General features: G+C 49.5%; 1 protein-coding gene across 1 annotated transcript; it reads left to right on the top strand.

Annotated features, from left to right (window-relative positions):
* Positions 1 to 3,105: 3,105 nt before the first annotated feature.
* BO95DRAFT_441800 (uncharacterized protein) lies at positions 3,106 to 4,167 on the top strand (the record flags this gene model as incomplete). The annotated part of the gene is made up of 1 exon (XM_025586269.1): positions 3,106 to 4,167. A coding segment is annotated over exon 1 (215 nt), but the record flags the coding sequence as incomplete, so codon positions are not given.
* Positions 4,168 to 13,472: the final 9,305 nt, after the last annotated feature.

The raw sequence follows: 13,472 nt of genomic DNA, 5'->3' as shown, positions 1-13,472 counted from the left end.
GGTGTCAACGAGGATATGCATGCACATATACTGGTGTAGATACTAATAGATGCAAGATTCCTCCTAATTGCTGGCGCCCTACCGATCGTCATCAAACTTCCGTGGTATCTCTTATCATATGACGAGGAGTCTCGATGAGATCAATTTCCCGGGCCTCGCCTGGATGGTTTCCTAACTCAACCTAGAACGGGAGCTGTCTTCTTTGCGTTGCAGCCTGAGAACAGGCTGATATGTTTCCCTCCATCATACACTTCGGGTGATGTACCTATCCACAAACTGTATCACAACTACTGCGCGAAGATGGTTGATGTAGATGCATCATCAGCGGAGGGGGGGGGGCTTCAACTCCGTTTGCCTTCCCTTTCGGGTGGTTCTGAAGGATTACTCTCTGGGTAGGTACAGTACTGCCCTGTACAGCCATTACGGCAGAATCCAGTATCGATCGTCATTTATTGAGTCATTAGCTTCGAGCCGGGAAATCCCCCAGGCGATAGCAGCCATTCAGAGCGGCTCGTCACGAACACTCGCAGTAGAACTCTTGCCCACTATAGACTAGTGTGCCACTAGGACCGAACAGTACGTTGCTAGAAGCCACTGACTGCACCTGCTGCTGTTGCTGCTAAGAATGAATAATGAGTGAGGATTACATACCCTACCACATACAGACAGAATACTCATGCGTATATACGGAGTACCTTGTCGGTATTTCCCCACCCCCAAACCAGACCACGACCCATCCAGCTACTCGGCTTGGCATGATTTTGGGCCATGGACAAATTACCAAGATAGGTAGAATACTAGCAGTCGAGGAAGTGTTCTTGCCGTCGTTGCAGTGCCTTTTGGGGGTGGTTGAATTTGGGCTGATCTCCTCCTTCCGTCCGCGCCTCCACCCTCTAGGCTTCTTATCTCTACTCTTTCCCTCCTCCCTTTATATTGGCTCCAATGACTCTGTTATGATCCTCGTGGATGGTGATCCATTGATGTTTATTTATCCTGTTGACAGCGCTATCAGAGCTGTAGGGGCACCTCACAGAACTGTTGGTCCTCTGCTTCGTAAGATGCTCTCCATTCCCACGTGGGTATCCGCTCAAGCCCAAACCTTGTTGTCTTGAACAGGACCAAGCGAACCAAGCACTTTCCCTGATGCCGATCAATACTTGTGTGTTTAGTGGAGCCTCAGGCCAACAATTCCTTATCTGGGGGGATGTGATCCATCACCATGTACAGTACGCGGGCTAAAGTTCTGTGGCTCCTCCTCACTATTTGATGTGCTGCATGTGAGAAGTGTATCTCGAGGCGACAAAGCGTGATCGGATGGAATCGATTTCACGCCGAATCTGCCTCAATGATAATCTGTGTTTCTGTGGTCAACCAGATCAAATCAAAAGGAAACGAGCAACAGACAGTGGAGAAGGGTTTCTTCCCGTGTGGCTGTGTCCGGCCAGCTGGCTCGACGCTCGTATTCACGATCCCGCCAGGATCTCTGGGATTATCTAACATCGAATGATGATGCTCCTCGTTGCCTATGATGGTTTGATGGGTGTCTCCCGCTCTTCCATGACTCTTCCAAGAGTCTTCTTCTTCTTTGGTGTCCTAGCCGAGACCCATGTTGGTTCCACGTGGACACACGTGGAGAAGAGCTGGCGGCTGGGTTGGGTTTAGTGTGTGTTGCTCAGACGGGCTTGGCTGTTGTCGCCCGCTGATTGGTCTCTTCGTGAAGCTGAATTGCGATTAATAAACAACGGGCATTCAACTTACGATACTTGATCATCGATGCTCTGAATCCTCAATTCTCAGGCAATTGCCGTGATTGTCCTCTTACAATCATTGGCGTAGCCCTTTCTGTCAACCGGGCACCCGTTCAGATTGCTTTTACGGAGTACATACTTACTATCCACCCGTATTACATACAGGCATCCAGCCGGTCCGCAGAAGCTCACCTTAGCGCCGCGACTCCAGTGTCGTACGTTCTTGTTCCCCATCGCATCTGTCAACGGGAGTACGTACAGCTAGTTAACTTAACTTATGACATACATATCAAGGATCGTCCCCTTGTTATATATCACATCCTGTTATCAAAGGTTCATTCTTCCGATCCACTACCCGGCCCATACCATCACACACAGCACGCTTGTCAATGGAACTGTTGGGAAACGCACTCTTTCCCTCCAGCATAACCGGGATCCTGAGTCCTACTAAGAAGCCACTAAGGAGAGTTGATCCAATCGTGGTGCACTCTCTCTGTCGTAGTCTCGTCTATTCTAACCACCAGGCTGGAATACCTCAAACCGTCCGGCCGGGGGCGCAAATCTCACCCCAGCTCGGACGAACTCGGCACGCAGCCTTGGGCCAAGTCCATACGAGCTGAAACCACAGACTAAATCCTGCTGTTCCTTTCCAATACATGAGGCTCATTTGGGGAAGGCTAATGCGACGGAGCTATATCGAGCTGGAAGGTCTGATCGCAGCAGGATCGCATCTGACAGAAGCCCCCGGCCGGCTAGCTACAGGTAAGTCAGAAGCCTCTTCTCCTCAACAGCAATGTGAACTGCCCTGTCATGAGTCAATTAGGCAGTAACGATAACCCCATACCACACCGACTCCGATAAATGATGTGATTTCGAACCAGAAAACCGGACTATGTAATGTATGTGGTTGCCTTCTACGTAACGTGTATGCGACTGTGAACACCCGATCCATTTACAGGACACAATTCAGAAACATCATCCGGGGAGCACAGGCATAGAATTGGACTGACTACCTATAATGTACTGTACATATAACCAAGGTCGGATCATCTATCGTATCTTGTGACCTGTTCCAGGTCTTGAGGTCCCTCTCCACATTTCCTCTCAATTTCCCTCTCCCTCACGAAGCGGTGAGCCATGAGCGAGGGCCCTTAGAATGGCGTAATCGCCTCGTTACTGCTTTGGGAAGAGAAGACACAAAAGATGGACTGGGTCCAAAACTGGGGCGGGTTTTTCTCTCTAGTTTCTAGGACAAATTGTGGATCAACAGAACCCGACTGGAAAGTGCGGTAAGGGCGCTTTCTGGGCCGCAACTGCTTTTTCATTCTAGCGTTGAAACTTGCGTACCCACCAGCACCCCACCACGCCCTTTCCTGTCGCTGTTACATAATCACTTTGTCCCTACGAAGTGTATGAAAGTTGCTATGTATAATAATGTATCAAGGAGGTAGGAGACGAGGATTCATCAGATTTTCTGGTCGACTGGCTCTTTCGCCCATCAACGATGCAGCTAATCCCCAATTCTACCGGTGTAGGCGGGGCGGAGGAGCATGGAAAGGGATTCATCCGAACCACGTCAGCTCGTCGGGTCTCGATAACAAGAGGGAGAAGAAGACAGCAAGGAAGGAGGATCGATTGCTTCTTCTTCTCTTTCTTCTACTCTCGCCGTTATGGACGATCATGGTCCTTCCTCCTGCATGAGTGACAGCGGGCAAGGCGAGCCCCAGCCCGTAAGCAGGTTCCGGCGGTAGGCATAGTATGCGTGGTTCCGGTTCCGCTTGCCTTAAGTTACTGCGCATACGCACCTTAGCTATAGCATTATTCTAGAAGGCATATAGAGACAGACGGAACGGATGGAACCACCACCTGTTATATGGAGTACGGAGTACTACATTTCTTGCAAGTTGCATTTGCCCGACGGCCCCATATCAACTCCTTCTCCACCATTATCACCACAAGCCGTCTCCAGAAGAAAGATCCCTGACCGCCACGCGGGAGACAAGAAAAAAAAAAAAAAGGAAGGACGGGAAGACCAAAAGAAGAAAAAAAACTTTGGAAGGGAACCTGACAGGGATGATGACACTCGCTGCAGTTACCCTCCTACTATTGGCAAGGCTGAGCCTAGAATCAATCATGGATGGGTGGCGCGCGTTCCCGGGTGGTTGGGAGAGGGAAGGAAGGAAAAGAGACCTCCGGCTCCAGGCTCAGGCTTGTTTCAGTTGGTTCTAAAGTGGTTCTAGCGGGGATCTTGGCTGGCTTCTATGCTCCGTCGTGCGTGCAGGTATGGATGTCACGGGGTTGGGCTGGGTTTTGTCTGTTTGTTTGATTCGAATAGATGATACGTACGTGGCGTTGGGGTTTGTGGGATTGCCCGAAGTAGAAAAGTAAAAAATTGCTGGAAACCTGCTGTTGCTATGAGTAGGTACTTGTAACTTGCAAGACCCTCTCTTGTCTCTCATGCCTCTTGAACTTATCTCTCAATTGCTGTCCGTCTTGTTTCTAACCTTTCTTAGTTTCAAGGCAGCCAATAACCATCAGGGCCCGGGGGCCAAGGACCCAAGAGTCAGTTAGGTTTGCCATGTGGCTGGCATTTGAGTCAAAATCGGAGAACGATGATTAAATCAATTAAAACGTAGAAAATAAAAACAAGAGCTCCGGGTTTATACGCCGCGGCCAGTCAGAATTAGGAATGGGGGTGTAGCTTTGGAAAATAGTGTTTGAAGTTAGGTTTGTAAGGGATCTGTGCGTATCTCTCTCCCGTCTCTATCCTTGACACGACTCATTCTACTTTCGCTTCTAGCTCTTCGACACTAGACAGGGGAGGAAGAAGGAGGCAAAGCAAAGGCAAAAGGGGAGAGTTCTAGAGGATCCCCCAGCCAAAGTGCAAACCATCCTGTCGCCAGGATGGTAACCGAGTGGCTTGGCTCTTGGCCGTCAGTCTGTCAAACAACTGGTAGCCAGCGGGTTGGTTGACAGGTCAGATTTGCCACATGGCTAGGTTCAGTAAGAAGTAAAAAAGATAAACAAACTGCACACAAGGATTGGTGATTGGTCACCCCTTTTCTCCCTTGCTTGACGTGTCTTCGTTCTATGCTTCATGCTCATTCTGTGCGACAGACAGAAACATACGGATGCGGTAGTCATGCTGTCTCTTTTTCTCCCCACCATAGGTATCGATTCCGAACCCGCCTTCATGGGATCATGGATTGCTTTTGCATTCCAACTGACATTGAAACCTGCAGAGAACGCAGGATCAAATCGTGTGATGATCCTCATCTCCCCTGCAACTCTCCCCTGACTTCTAGCCCTCTGGCCCTGTAGCCCTTCCCTTGGCCCATGGGAGATATGATACCGATCGACCGGCTTGACTTCCTAGGGTAGAGGGGTTTTTGGCTTTTTTACCTTTTTAGCTTCAAGTCCCCCGGGCCTACGTCTCCTCCTTAAGACAGTTAGACTAAATCCCGCGACAGGCGCCGAGCTGTTAATGCAATGCGACTTTCCGAGAGCCTCCCCCCCCATCTTCCTCCCCAGTAGCCGGGCATGAATCCCGGCACTTGGTTCAGGCTAGGGCTAACTGTATTTACCTAGTGCTAGTACGTACTACCGGTAGGGTAGGACAGGAGGACAGGGATTATTGATTGAAGAGTCTAAGCCTCAACTGATTACTCAGGCCCGTCAAGGTGCTTGATCCCCTGTCTCTGGTTTTGGTTTTGGTTTTGGCTAGCTGTGTATATAGGACTCAGCTTTTGATGTTGAGGAATTATTGTTGAAGCTGGTTGGCTAGACATGTAGAAGACATGCGTTTCTTGGAGTCAGTAGGTTTGGGGGGGGGTGTCAGGCTCTCGGTAGACCGTAGCTAACAACGGACCAGATTTAGACTTTCTGTTCTAGCGGGTGCTTGCTGTTTGTTGATTACTTTTCCTAGTCTGCTTCTTTTCGTATTGGAGGGTGATCGAGGATCGACAGGACTACGACACGGGCCTTGAGGGTTGAAGACGACTGGGTCACTGGGAGGGGGATATAGCATCCCTGCCAATGGGTGGAGTATGTGCTAGACTTGTAGTCCCAGGTGGTTGCAGAAGATGTTGTTTAGTTGGTATGGAGCAAATAGGGAAGCTAGTTGGCTGGGCTGCGATAGTGCCATACTGCATTCTATGTATGATCAAATTGCGACGGCGGTAGTTGCGCTGTCAATCGCATGGGAAAATGTGGGACCTGCTTAAATCAATGCTCTACCGAATACCTTAAAAGAGAGATGTTGTATGTCAATCGGAGCTGAACTCGGTTACAGTCTGGCACCAACAAGGAAATCGAATGATGTCTGTACCTGATTTCGAATCCGTGGAACGGTGAAGGAGGTGACACCAACATCCGAATCGAGCAGGACTACCAAACCCTAGGCTCCTCAGCTGCAAATGATATCGACGTTATACTCAGTATCTATCTCACTTCGGCTCAGATTACCCAGATATCGAAGCAGATGGATACAGCCTAAATACATCCGAGCTAGAGCGAAACGATCCACATTTTCTTTTCTTTGTGCACTAAACTAGTTGCCCGCAGAAAACCAACAGAGGTTCTAAGACCCCAAAGAGAGCGGTCAAAAATCAGAGTCGATAATCGTCCATTCGCCCCAACACCAACGCCGCACGGGGCAAAAGACTGAGAACGGAAAAAGAGAAGCGGTCAAGGAAAAATCTGGATTGGGCGGGGTGGGGGAGAGAGCGAAGTGGATCCCCAGATTTTGCTCTCTGGACCTTGGCAGTTAGTGGGGGTGGTTAAACTCTGTCGGGATTAGCTTTGATAAACAGTTGTTTTTGGTAAGATGGGAAAAGGTATCCACTCGATTTCTTTCTTTCCTTCCATTTTTTTCTTTTTCTTTTACCGACAATCATATCGCGGGATATGGTAGGTGGAGTGTCGAGGCTCAAATCTTTACCAGACACAAAAAAAGATGACTGAAGAAAAAAAAAATTGGATGATGCGGGTGCCACGTGGTGGGCAGGTTGAAGAATGACGAAAAAGAAAGGAACCACACTGCACACCCTGTGTTCTCCAGGTAAGACCTGAATCATAAATGCAAACTCATACGAGTAGTACGAGTGTGTATGGTTTGTTGTTATGTCATAGATTACAAATGTCTTGGCTCTGGTGGAAATGTTTTCCTCCATACACTGATGGAGGGCCTAGATGGGGGTGTGTTTTCCTTTTACTTCATGGTCCGCCGTGTAGAGGACGACGACGCCGCAAGATAAGGTACGCACCACGCAGGCTACGGCAATGGCAATAACTTACTCGCCCCTTGATTGAAATGCCGAGGTACAATCTACTTTTTCGCTGGGAGGTAGAGTCCAACTCCGGTACTACCCAGATCTACGGAGTGTTTGAGGAAGCCAAATCCGTACCTCTGAGATCTGGGTGGGAAAGCGAACGGGCGCGAGGCGGAAAAACCCGCCTTCGGGCCAGTGATGATCCTATATTAGACTTTGTCCGGGTTACTGCCGGCCAGCCCGTATTTGATATCAACTGGCGAAACATAGCGGTTGAAGCCCACCCCCTATGGAACAGACTCAAAATTGTAAACATGCGACGGCTCTACCACCAACCTGACGGGGCTATACTGAACACAGGGGTACTTAGTAGTCCCTTCTCATGAACTGAACCAACAGAGTCAAGAGGATGCACGGTCCCAATTGGACGACATCGAATGGTTTGCCAGTTCTTGCTTTTTTTGTTTCGGGAACAAGGCCCCGAAGGATTGGGATTAAGCCAAGTTCCTAGAATAGATACCAATCCCTGCTCGTTCGCGAACTATATCGGACGGAGGGTATGAGAGATTGGGCGATGCTAGTTCCAACAGCTTCAAATCCTAATCCAACCACCTCACCTGACAACATACACCGACTTCATGAGGTGACTCCGTGGTCTCACTATCGCGAGACATCGGGTCCAGAGGCAGACGGTAGCTCGCAGCACTCCCTCCAATCATTCTTGTAGGCAAGGAGAATGCCTTAATTTATTTACGATGTGTAGATCGAAAGTACAGACTTACAGTTATTACGCAGCTAACCGCCCAATTCATTATAGTGCAGACACAAACCTGTGTGGACTTGACCCAAACTCAATCCAATTTCACTTCGATCGACGAACGCATTTTCCCCCGTCTCATCCGTCAACAACGTGTCCTTTCCCAATCCAGGCAAAGCTCCATGAAACACACACACCGGTCCCAGAGAAAAATCGTCCGATTTGTATTCCATCGGCCCCATCCAGAGTTCCAGACAGAAAGGAAGGAAAGGGGTGGGAAGGGGGGGGCGACGGGAAACGGAAAAAGAAGAGCGAGAATAAAAAACGGACGAAGATCGGACCAGGTGGCGGCCGATCGCGTAGAAACCAAATGGAAGAATCATGGAATCCTTGGGTTGGGAAAAGCCATCCCTTTGGGGGGGGGGTGTGATACAGGCGCCATGATATCATATATTGGAGACTAGCTTGACTCCGTATCCATGGTTGAGCAAAATGAGTTAATATACATCGGCTGATGGGGAACCAGAAATCAAGTATCAGGTGATGTCAGGTCTTCCAAATGGGGGGTCAACACTAGAAGCATTCTAGAAGGCTTCTGGAATACGCTAGAAGGGATTTTCTCTTCCTCCGGTGGATTCTTTTGCGCCCCGCCCCTTACTCCCCTCTCTCCTTTTGACCCACACAAATCCATACTCTTACATCCTGGCGTGTGGGGGTCTTTCTTATTGTTCTTGTTAGGGAAGGTTCGGCTCTGATTGTGTGATGTGTACGTGTGGCCCGATGGTTCATTTCGGACAGTCCGGAAGTACATTCCACACGTAGGTAGGTAAAGTACAGTATGCCCATGTATGTGTGGGATGGAAACTTGTGAAACCCTCGCTTAATCTCCTCTTCTTCGCTGACGGGCTTTCCTTGCTCGGTCGAGTCCGGCTGACCAGAGTTGGTTTTCAGGTACGGACGGGAGAGTTTACCCAAGTGGCAGTTCTAACGGCGGCCCCGAGCATCAACGGCGGTCCCGAAGGTTTGTGAGGCATGGCAAGCTAGGAGGATCCTCCTCACATTTAGGAATGTCGCTTAAGCAAGGGGACAAAGTCTAATCAATTGTGTGGAGGACTTGGCGCCTGCTCGTTTCCCGCGACTAGATTTCTCCTTCGCTTTTGGCGCTTATGTCGTCTACAGGTTAATTGATTAGCGCACTTTTCTGAGGTATGGAGGGGTTGTGACCTGTCTGTTTGCGTGCGTTGAGAGGTTTCCGGAGTTGGGTTTGTTTGATGTCACTGGACGATGGTACAGATCCGTTGGCATGTCACAATTAGATTGTCCTAGGATGCAAGCCACCCAAAACGGGTGTTGCTTCCATCTCGGGACTATTGTTATCATTGACGACGTCTCCATACTGCACAAGAACCTGCATTCAAAATCGAGAAAGGGGTCACCTATCGACTAGTTCCTTTGTCCACAGGATTGTGCACATAACGAGGAACGTGAAGGCGGAGACATCTGCTTCTTCTCGACTCGACTACTCCGTACTGACTCTGCCGGTCGTAATAAGTTGCTATATGGTCATTTGGACAGATCGCACAATCTCGAAAGACAGATGCATTTCGAGCCTAGTTGCGGGGCTACAGCTTAGACATTAAAGCCTATCCTGAGAGATCTCCAAACGTAGGCGTCTTCTGCCATATAGATGTCGATAGCATATCCAGCAAGCCTCACGCCTGTAGTCACTTCTGCACATTTTCCTAGTACCCCTCGTTCTAAGTTTTGATAGATAGGATACACAGGCGTGGGAAGGCAGGCTAACGCTTAAGCTTCTATAGCGCGGAGTCCGAGGCATAGGGACCACATAACATAGAATTTTGTCATACTTGGCTCCGAGCTAGTCGTCTCTAGCACATCGATCGATAGACAAGTAACTTAATAGTGCATAAGAAGCTCTTAATGGTGCTCTGAATATGCAGCTACTCGCGAAATAAAGTGCAAGATAAAGTTTGCTGGAGCAAGTGCTGGTGACTAGCGAGAGGGTCCCGGCGGCGCGACGATCAGATTGAGCCATGACATGACTCATGAGAACCCATGTCATGTTAAGAAACTAGGTCTCTTCCCTTACTGGGGCATTGCAAACCTAGCAGCCCGTATAAAGAGAGTTTTCCTCGGAAAAGACTGTCGACTCATTGTGTACTCCGTGGGAAATAGTGGAACCGAGGTTTACAGGAACCGGACTACATGTCTTCCCAACTCGAGCATAGCTAAAACCAAGCTTGATGTACCGTATACTCACAACTATCTCAGGTACTAGATCCTGCCGAATTCCAACCACATTACGCGAGATGTACATACATATCAGTATCTATCGATATCCCAGCCGACCTCTCGATCTTCTGCTGTGCTGAGTCAGCAGTTCTTTGGCAGAACCCCCGGCCCTCAATCATCATGACTAAAGCCAATTGATAATTCGTGGAAAGACGCACGTGGAGGATCTTCCGGGAGGCCGCCATCGAACCTTGAGCGTTACACTGCAGGGCAGGCAGTAGTAGCCCCAGAGTAGGGGTAAGTTACCAGGCGGGGAGAGAATTTTGGAGGGCAGGGCAAGGTTTCTGGTTCAGACACTGGACCGGTACTGACCGGTACGATACGACAGCGGACGTTATCAGCTACGGTCCGGGAATAACCGGGGTAAATGCGGCAGGTAATGGTACGGTACGTACAGTACATACGGTACGCGGTCACACTTGCTGTCGCCAAACTCAAAAGTTCAGGCAGAGAAAGGAACGCGGGAGAGCAGCACAGCTCACCATGCCGAAAAAAACTTGGAGAAAACCTGGGCGTGGGAGACGGAGTCGGAGCCGGATACGGGGCGGAGTCGGTAGGACTAGGAACAAAGACCATCGAAACTCTTAGGCAGTTTGGCCCTAGCAATTCTGCAAGATTACGCGATGCGGTCTAGCGCTGCTTTGTTTGAAGAAAACGGTCCATCCTTGCGGATTCTCAGTACGGCTTCATCATTTGCTGGTCGCTAGCACATGAGCCAGGTGAAGCTGTGGAAAATGCGGGGTCTGGAGTTCGATCATTCAATCAATCAATGCTGTATGCGAGATGAGGTTACCTACAAGTGCTTGGTCTAACTGACTACCCTAACTATTGACATGCATGTTGCCTAATTGTCCGATTGCTCCATGTCTGCTCTTGGCGAGCTTCGAATGGCGTTTTTGAGAACACAAGCCGGACAGTAGAAAACCAAGATGACGATATCTTGCTGCACTGAAGCCTATTCTCATACTGGAACAGAAGACCTACAATACTGTGCCGCTTTGGAGCAGGGTCTTGTATGGCTCGCTGGCTATACACACTCGAGCATGAGCTGATATCAGGCTTCAACGGCCACGCAGACTCAGTCCCGATCACGAGAGCACGAGGCGCACCCACGTTACAGCCTTTAAACCATACGATGCGGACCATGGGTTCCTCGAAATCAGAAAGCGTTGCTCGATCCTGTTTCTCGTTGGCGGCGTCACTTGCTCTCGCAGGTACTAACTTAATATTGGCTCCGAAACAAACGAAACTGCGATCTTCGGCCCAGTCCTGCTTTCCCTGCTCCTCCACAGTCGGTCGGACCTTGCATGTCGAGGTGCGGCTTGGTAAGCTGCTTGAATAGACGCCATGGGATCCGTCAGGCCGGCGCGACAGCGAGCTTAGGCAGTGGCGTTAACTAGAGCCTATTATGGCTAGTTCGCAAAGCTTGTCACAGTAGCTGTTTTTGGCGCGATTTGAATAGCCGACCCCAATTGTAGCATAGTTTGCAGGATGCGGTATGGCAACCCGATCCACGGAGCTTGTGCTAGTCGCTTGGTCGCGGGACAGAAGGTATTTCGAGCGGTATACAAGCTTCTCGTCATTGCGCAGTCTTTCGAGGCCGGCGCAATGTCCTGGGTCTTTCGCAGGATAGAGTGAATATGGATATCAGGATGGTTAGTGGCTGCCCACCCGTCATGAGACGATTGTACGGTTTCATGGGCAGGAGAGAATGTTTGTATGGTTCGATTGGTCGCAAGTGCCTATATTTGATATGGAGATTAGCAAATGTCTTCAACTCAGGTCAACGAATGATGCAAAGCGTAGTTTGCTCCAAGTCGTGGGCTGCGTTCCCTAGCCAAGAGGCGTTGATGACTCAAGAGCTGGGAACCTCGACGGGATGCCCACATATTACAATGGCGTAATCTCAAAGTGGCACCCATTACAGTCAGACCAACAGGTGTGAGTTGAGGATGAGGTGTCGATGAGTCGTGCGATATATGGAAACTCGAATCTCAATTCATGTCGTCCCCGATATTCGATTGTTGATCGGTTAAGCAATCTATGGCTGTTCAATTCCCGCCATTTTCCGCGTCACGTGATTAGATCTCTCTTCCATCGCTGCCTTCGTGTTGTTCGCATGCATACCCTGTTGATACCTTTCTTCTTTCCTGATCTGAATATCAAGCTCACAATCGGATAATATACGTGCTCAATGAGACCTTCTTATCACTTTTGTAACATCTGTCCTGCCAGCCCCAAATGACCATCGTAAATTCTCCTTGTTTGTACTGTATTGTACACATCGTTGTCGAGAGGTATAAAACCGATCCACAGGACGGCCAGACGGTCTGCGACGCTGCGTGAACCACCCCATCAACTCCTGCAGCTGCAGAAGCAAGGAGATCAGACAATTGCTCGGTTGAGAAGGGGCCCGGCGTTCAACAGACCTCGCAGATCCTTGCTGTCCACGCGAAAACCACCTTGAAACCCCCACCTTGGCCTTTGACTGTCATTCGGCGATTCGAGCTCACGCTCTTCGACTCATATTTATGCGGTCATTTGTCCGACAAGTCAGTGGGGAATAGCAAACACCGCATACCTTGAGGATCGGCATTTGATTACCAAGAACAAGTGATCGTCCCCCATATGGCCGCCATGACTAGTCACTTCTGTAATCCACAAGCGTTTGTTAGCACAGTTCACAACCCCTCTTCTTCCCACGGCGTCAGACTAAATTGACTAGGCTTGCTCCACCTTCGTTGCTGACTAGTCTCGACTAGCAGTGCTTGCGAGACCACGACATGATTGATCACTATGCGCAAGTGAGAGGTATTGGCAGTCCGTGTAACATTGGCAATGTGTGGCAGGGATGCCAGACGGTTGACTGCATTGACTACTCATTCACATATCCGGTTTCACCCGTCTCCCCGGGGACAAGACAAGGCAAACAGGCGTGTCGGTAGAATTCCATCTCAGCTTTTCTGTTGAAAAGATTACAGCATCAAAATACCTCTTCCTCACATCAGACAAGCGATACTCGGTTAGTGTTAGGCCCCCATGCGGATTCGTCCTCGTTTTTTCCCAGCGCTTGATACGGATGTCAAAAGAACGCTACTTGGTTTCCATAGTGACCTAGTGTCCCCGCTTGTTGGATGATGACTGAGAGATCCTCCTCTGATCCTTGGAGTAGCACCGACTTAAATCAACAGGGTCATTTCATGCATTAGGTTGCGAAAGACAGGAGGTCTCTGATTCGTCCTAACTCCCGACATACGGTACATGAGCTAGGGGAGAACTAAACATGCAAATCGAGTCAGAGCGCGCACATCGACCTTCCCCTCAGATACCTAGAGTGTCATGCACCAACCACTCCTTGGCCGAATTCGGACAGACAGACACTAT

The sequence above is a fragment of the Aspergillus brunneoviolaceus genome, assembly GCF_003184695.1.
Source record: "Aspergillus brunneoviolaceus CBS 621.78 unplaced genomic scaffold BO95scaffold_25, whole genome shotgun sequence".
NCBI lineage: Eukaryota > Fungi > Ascomycota > Eurotiomycetes > Eurotiales > Aspergillaceae > Aspergillus > Aspergillus brunneoviolaceus.
The sequence above is the reverse complement of the archived record's forward strand: the minus strand, read 5'-3'. Positions and strand labels throughout refer to the sequence as shown.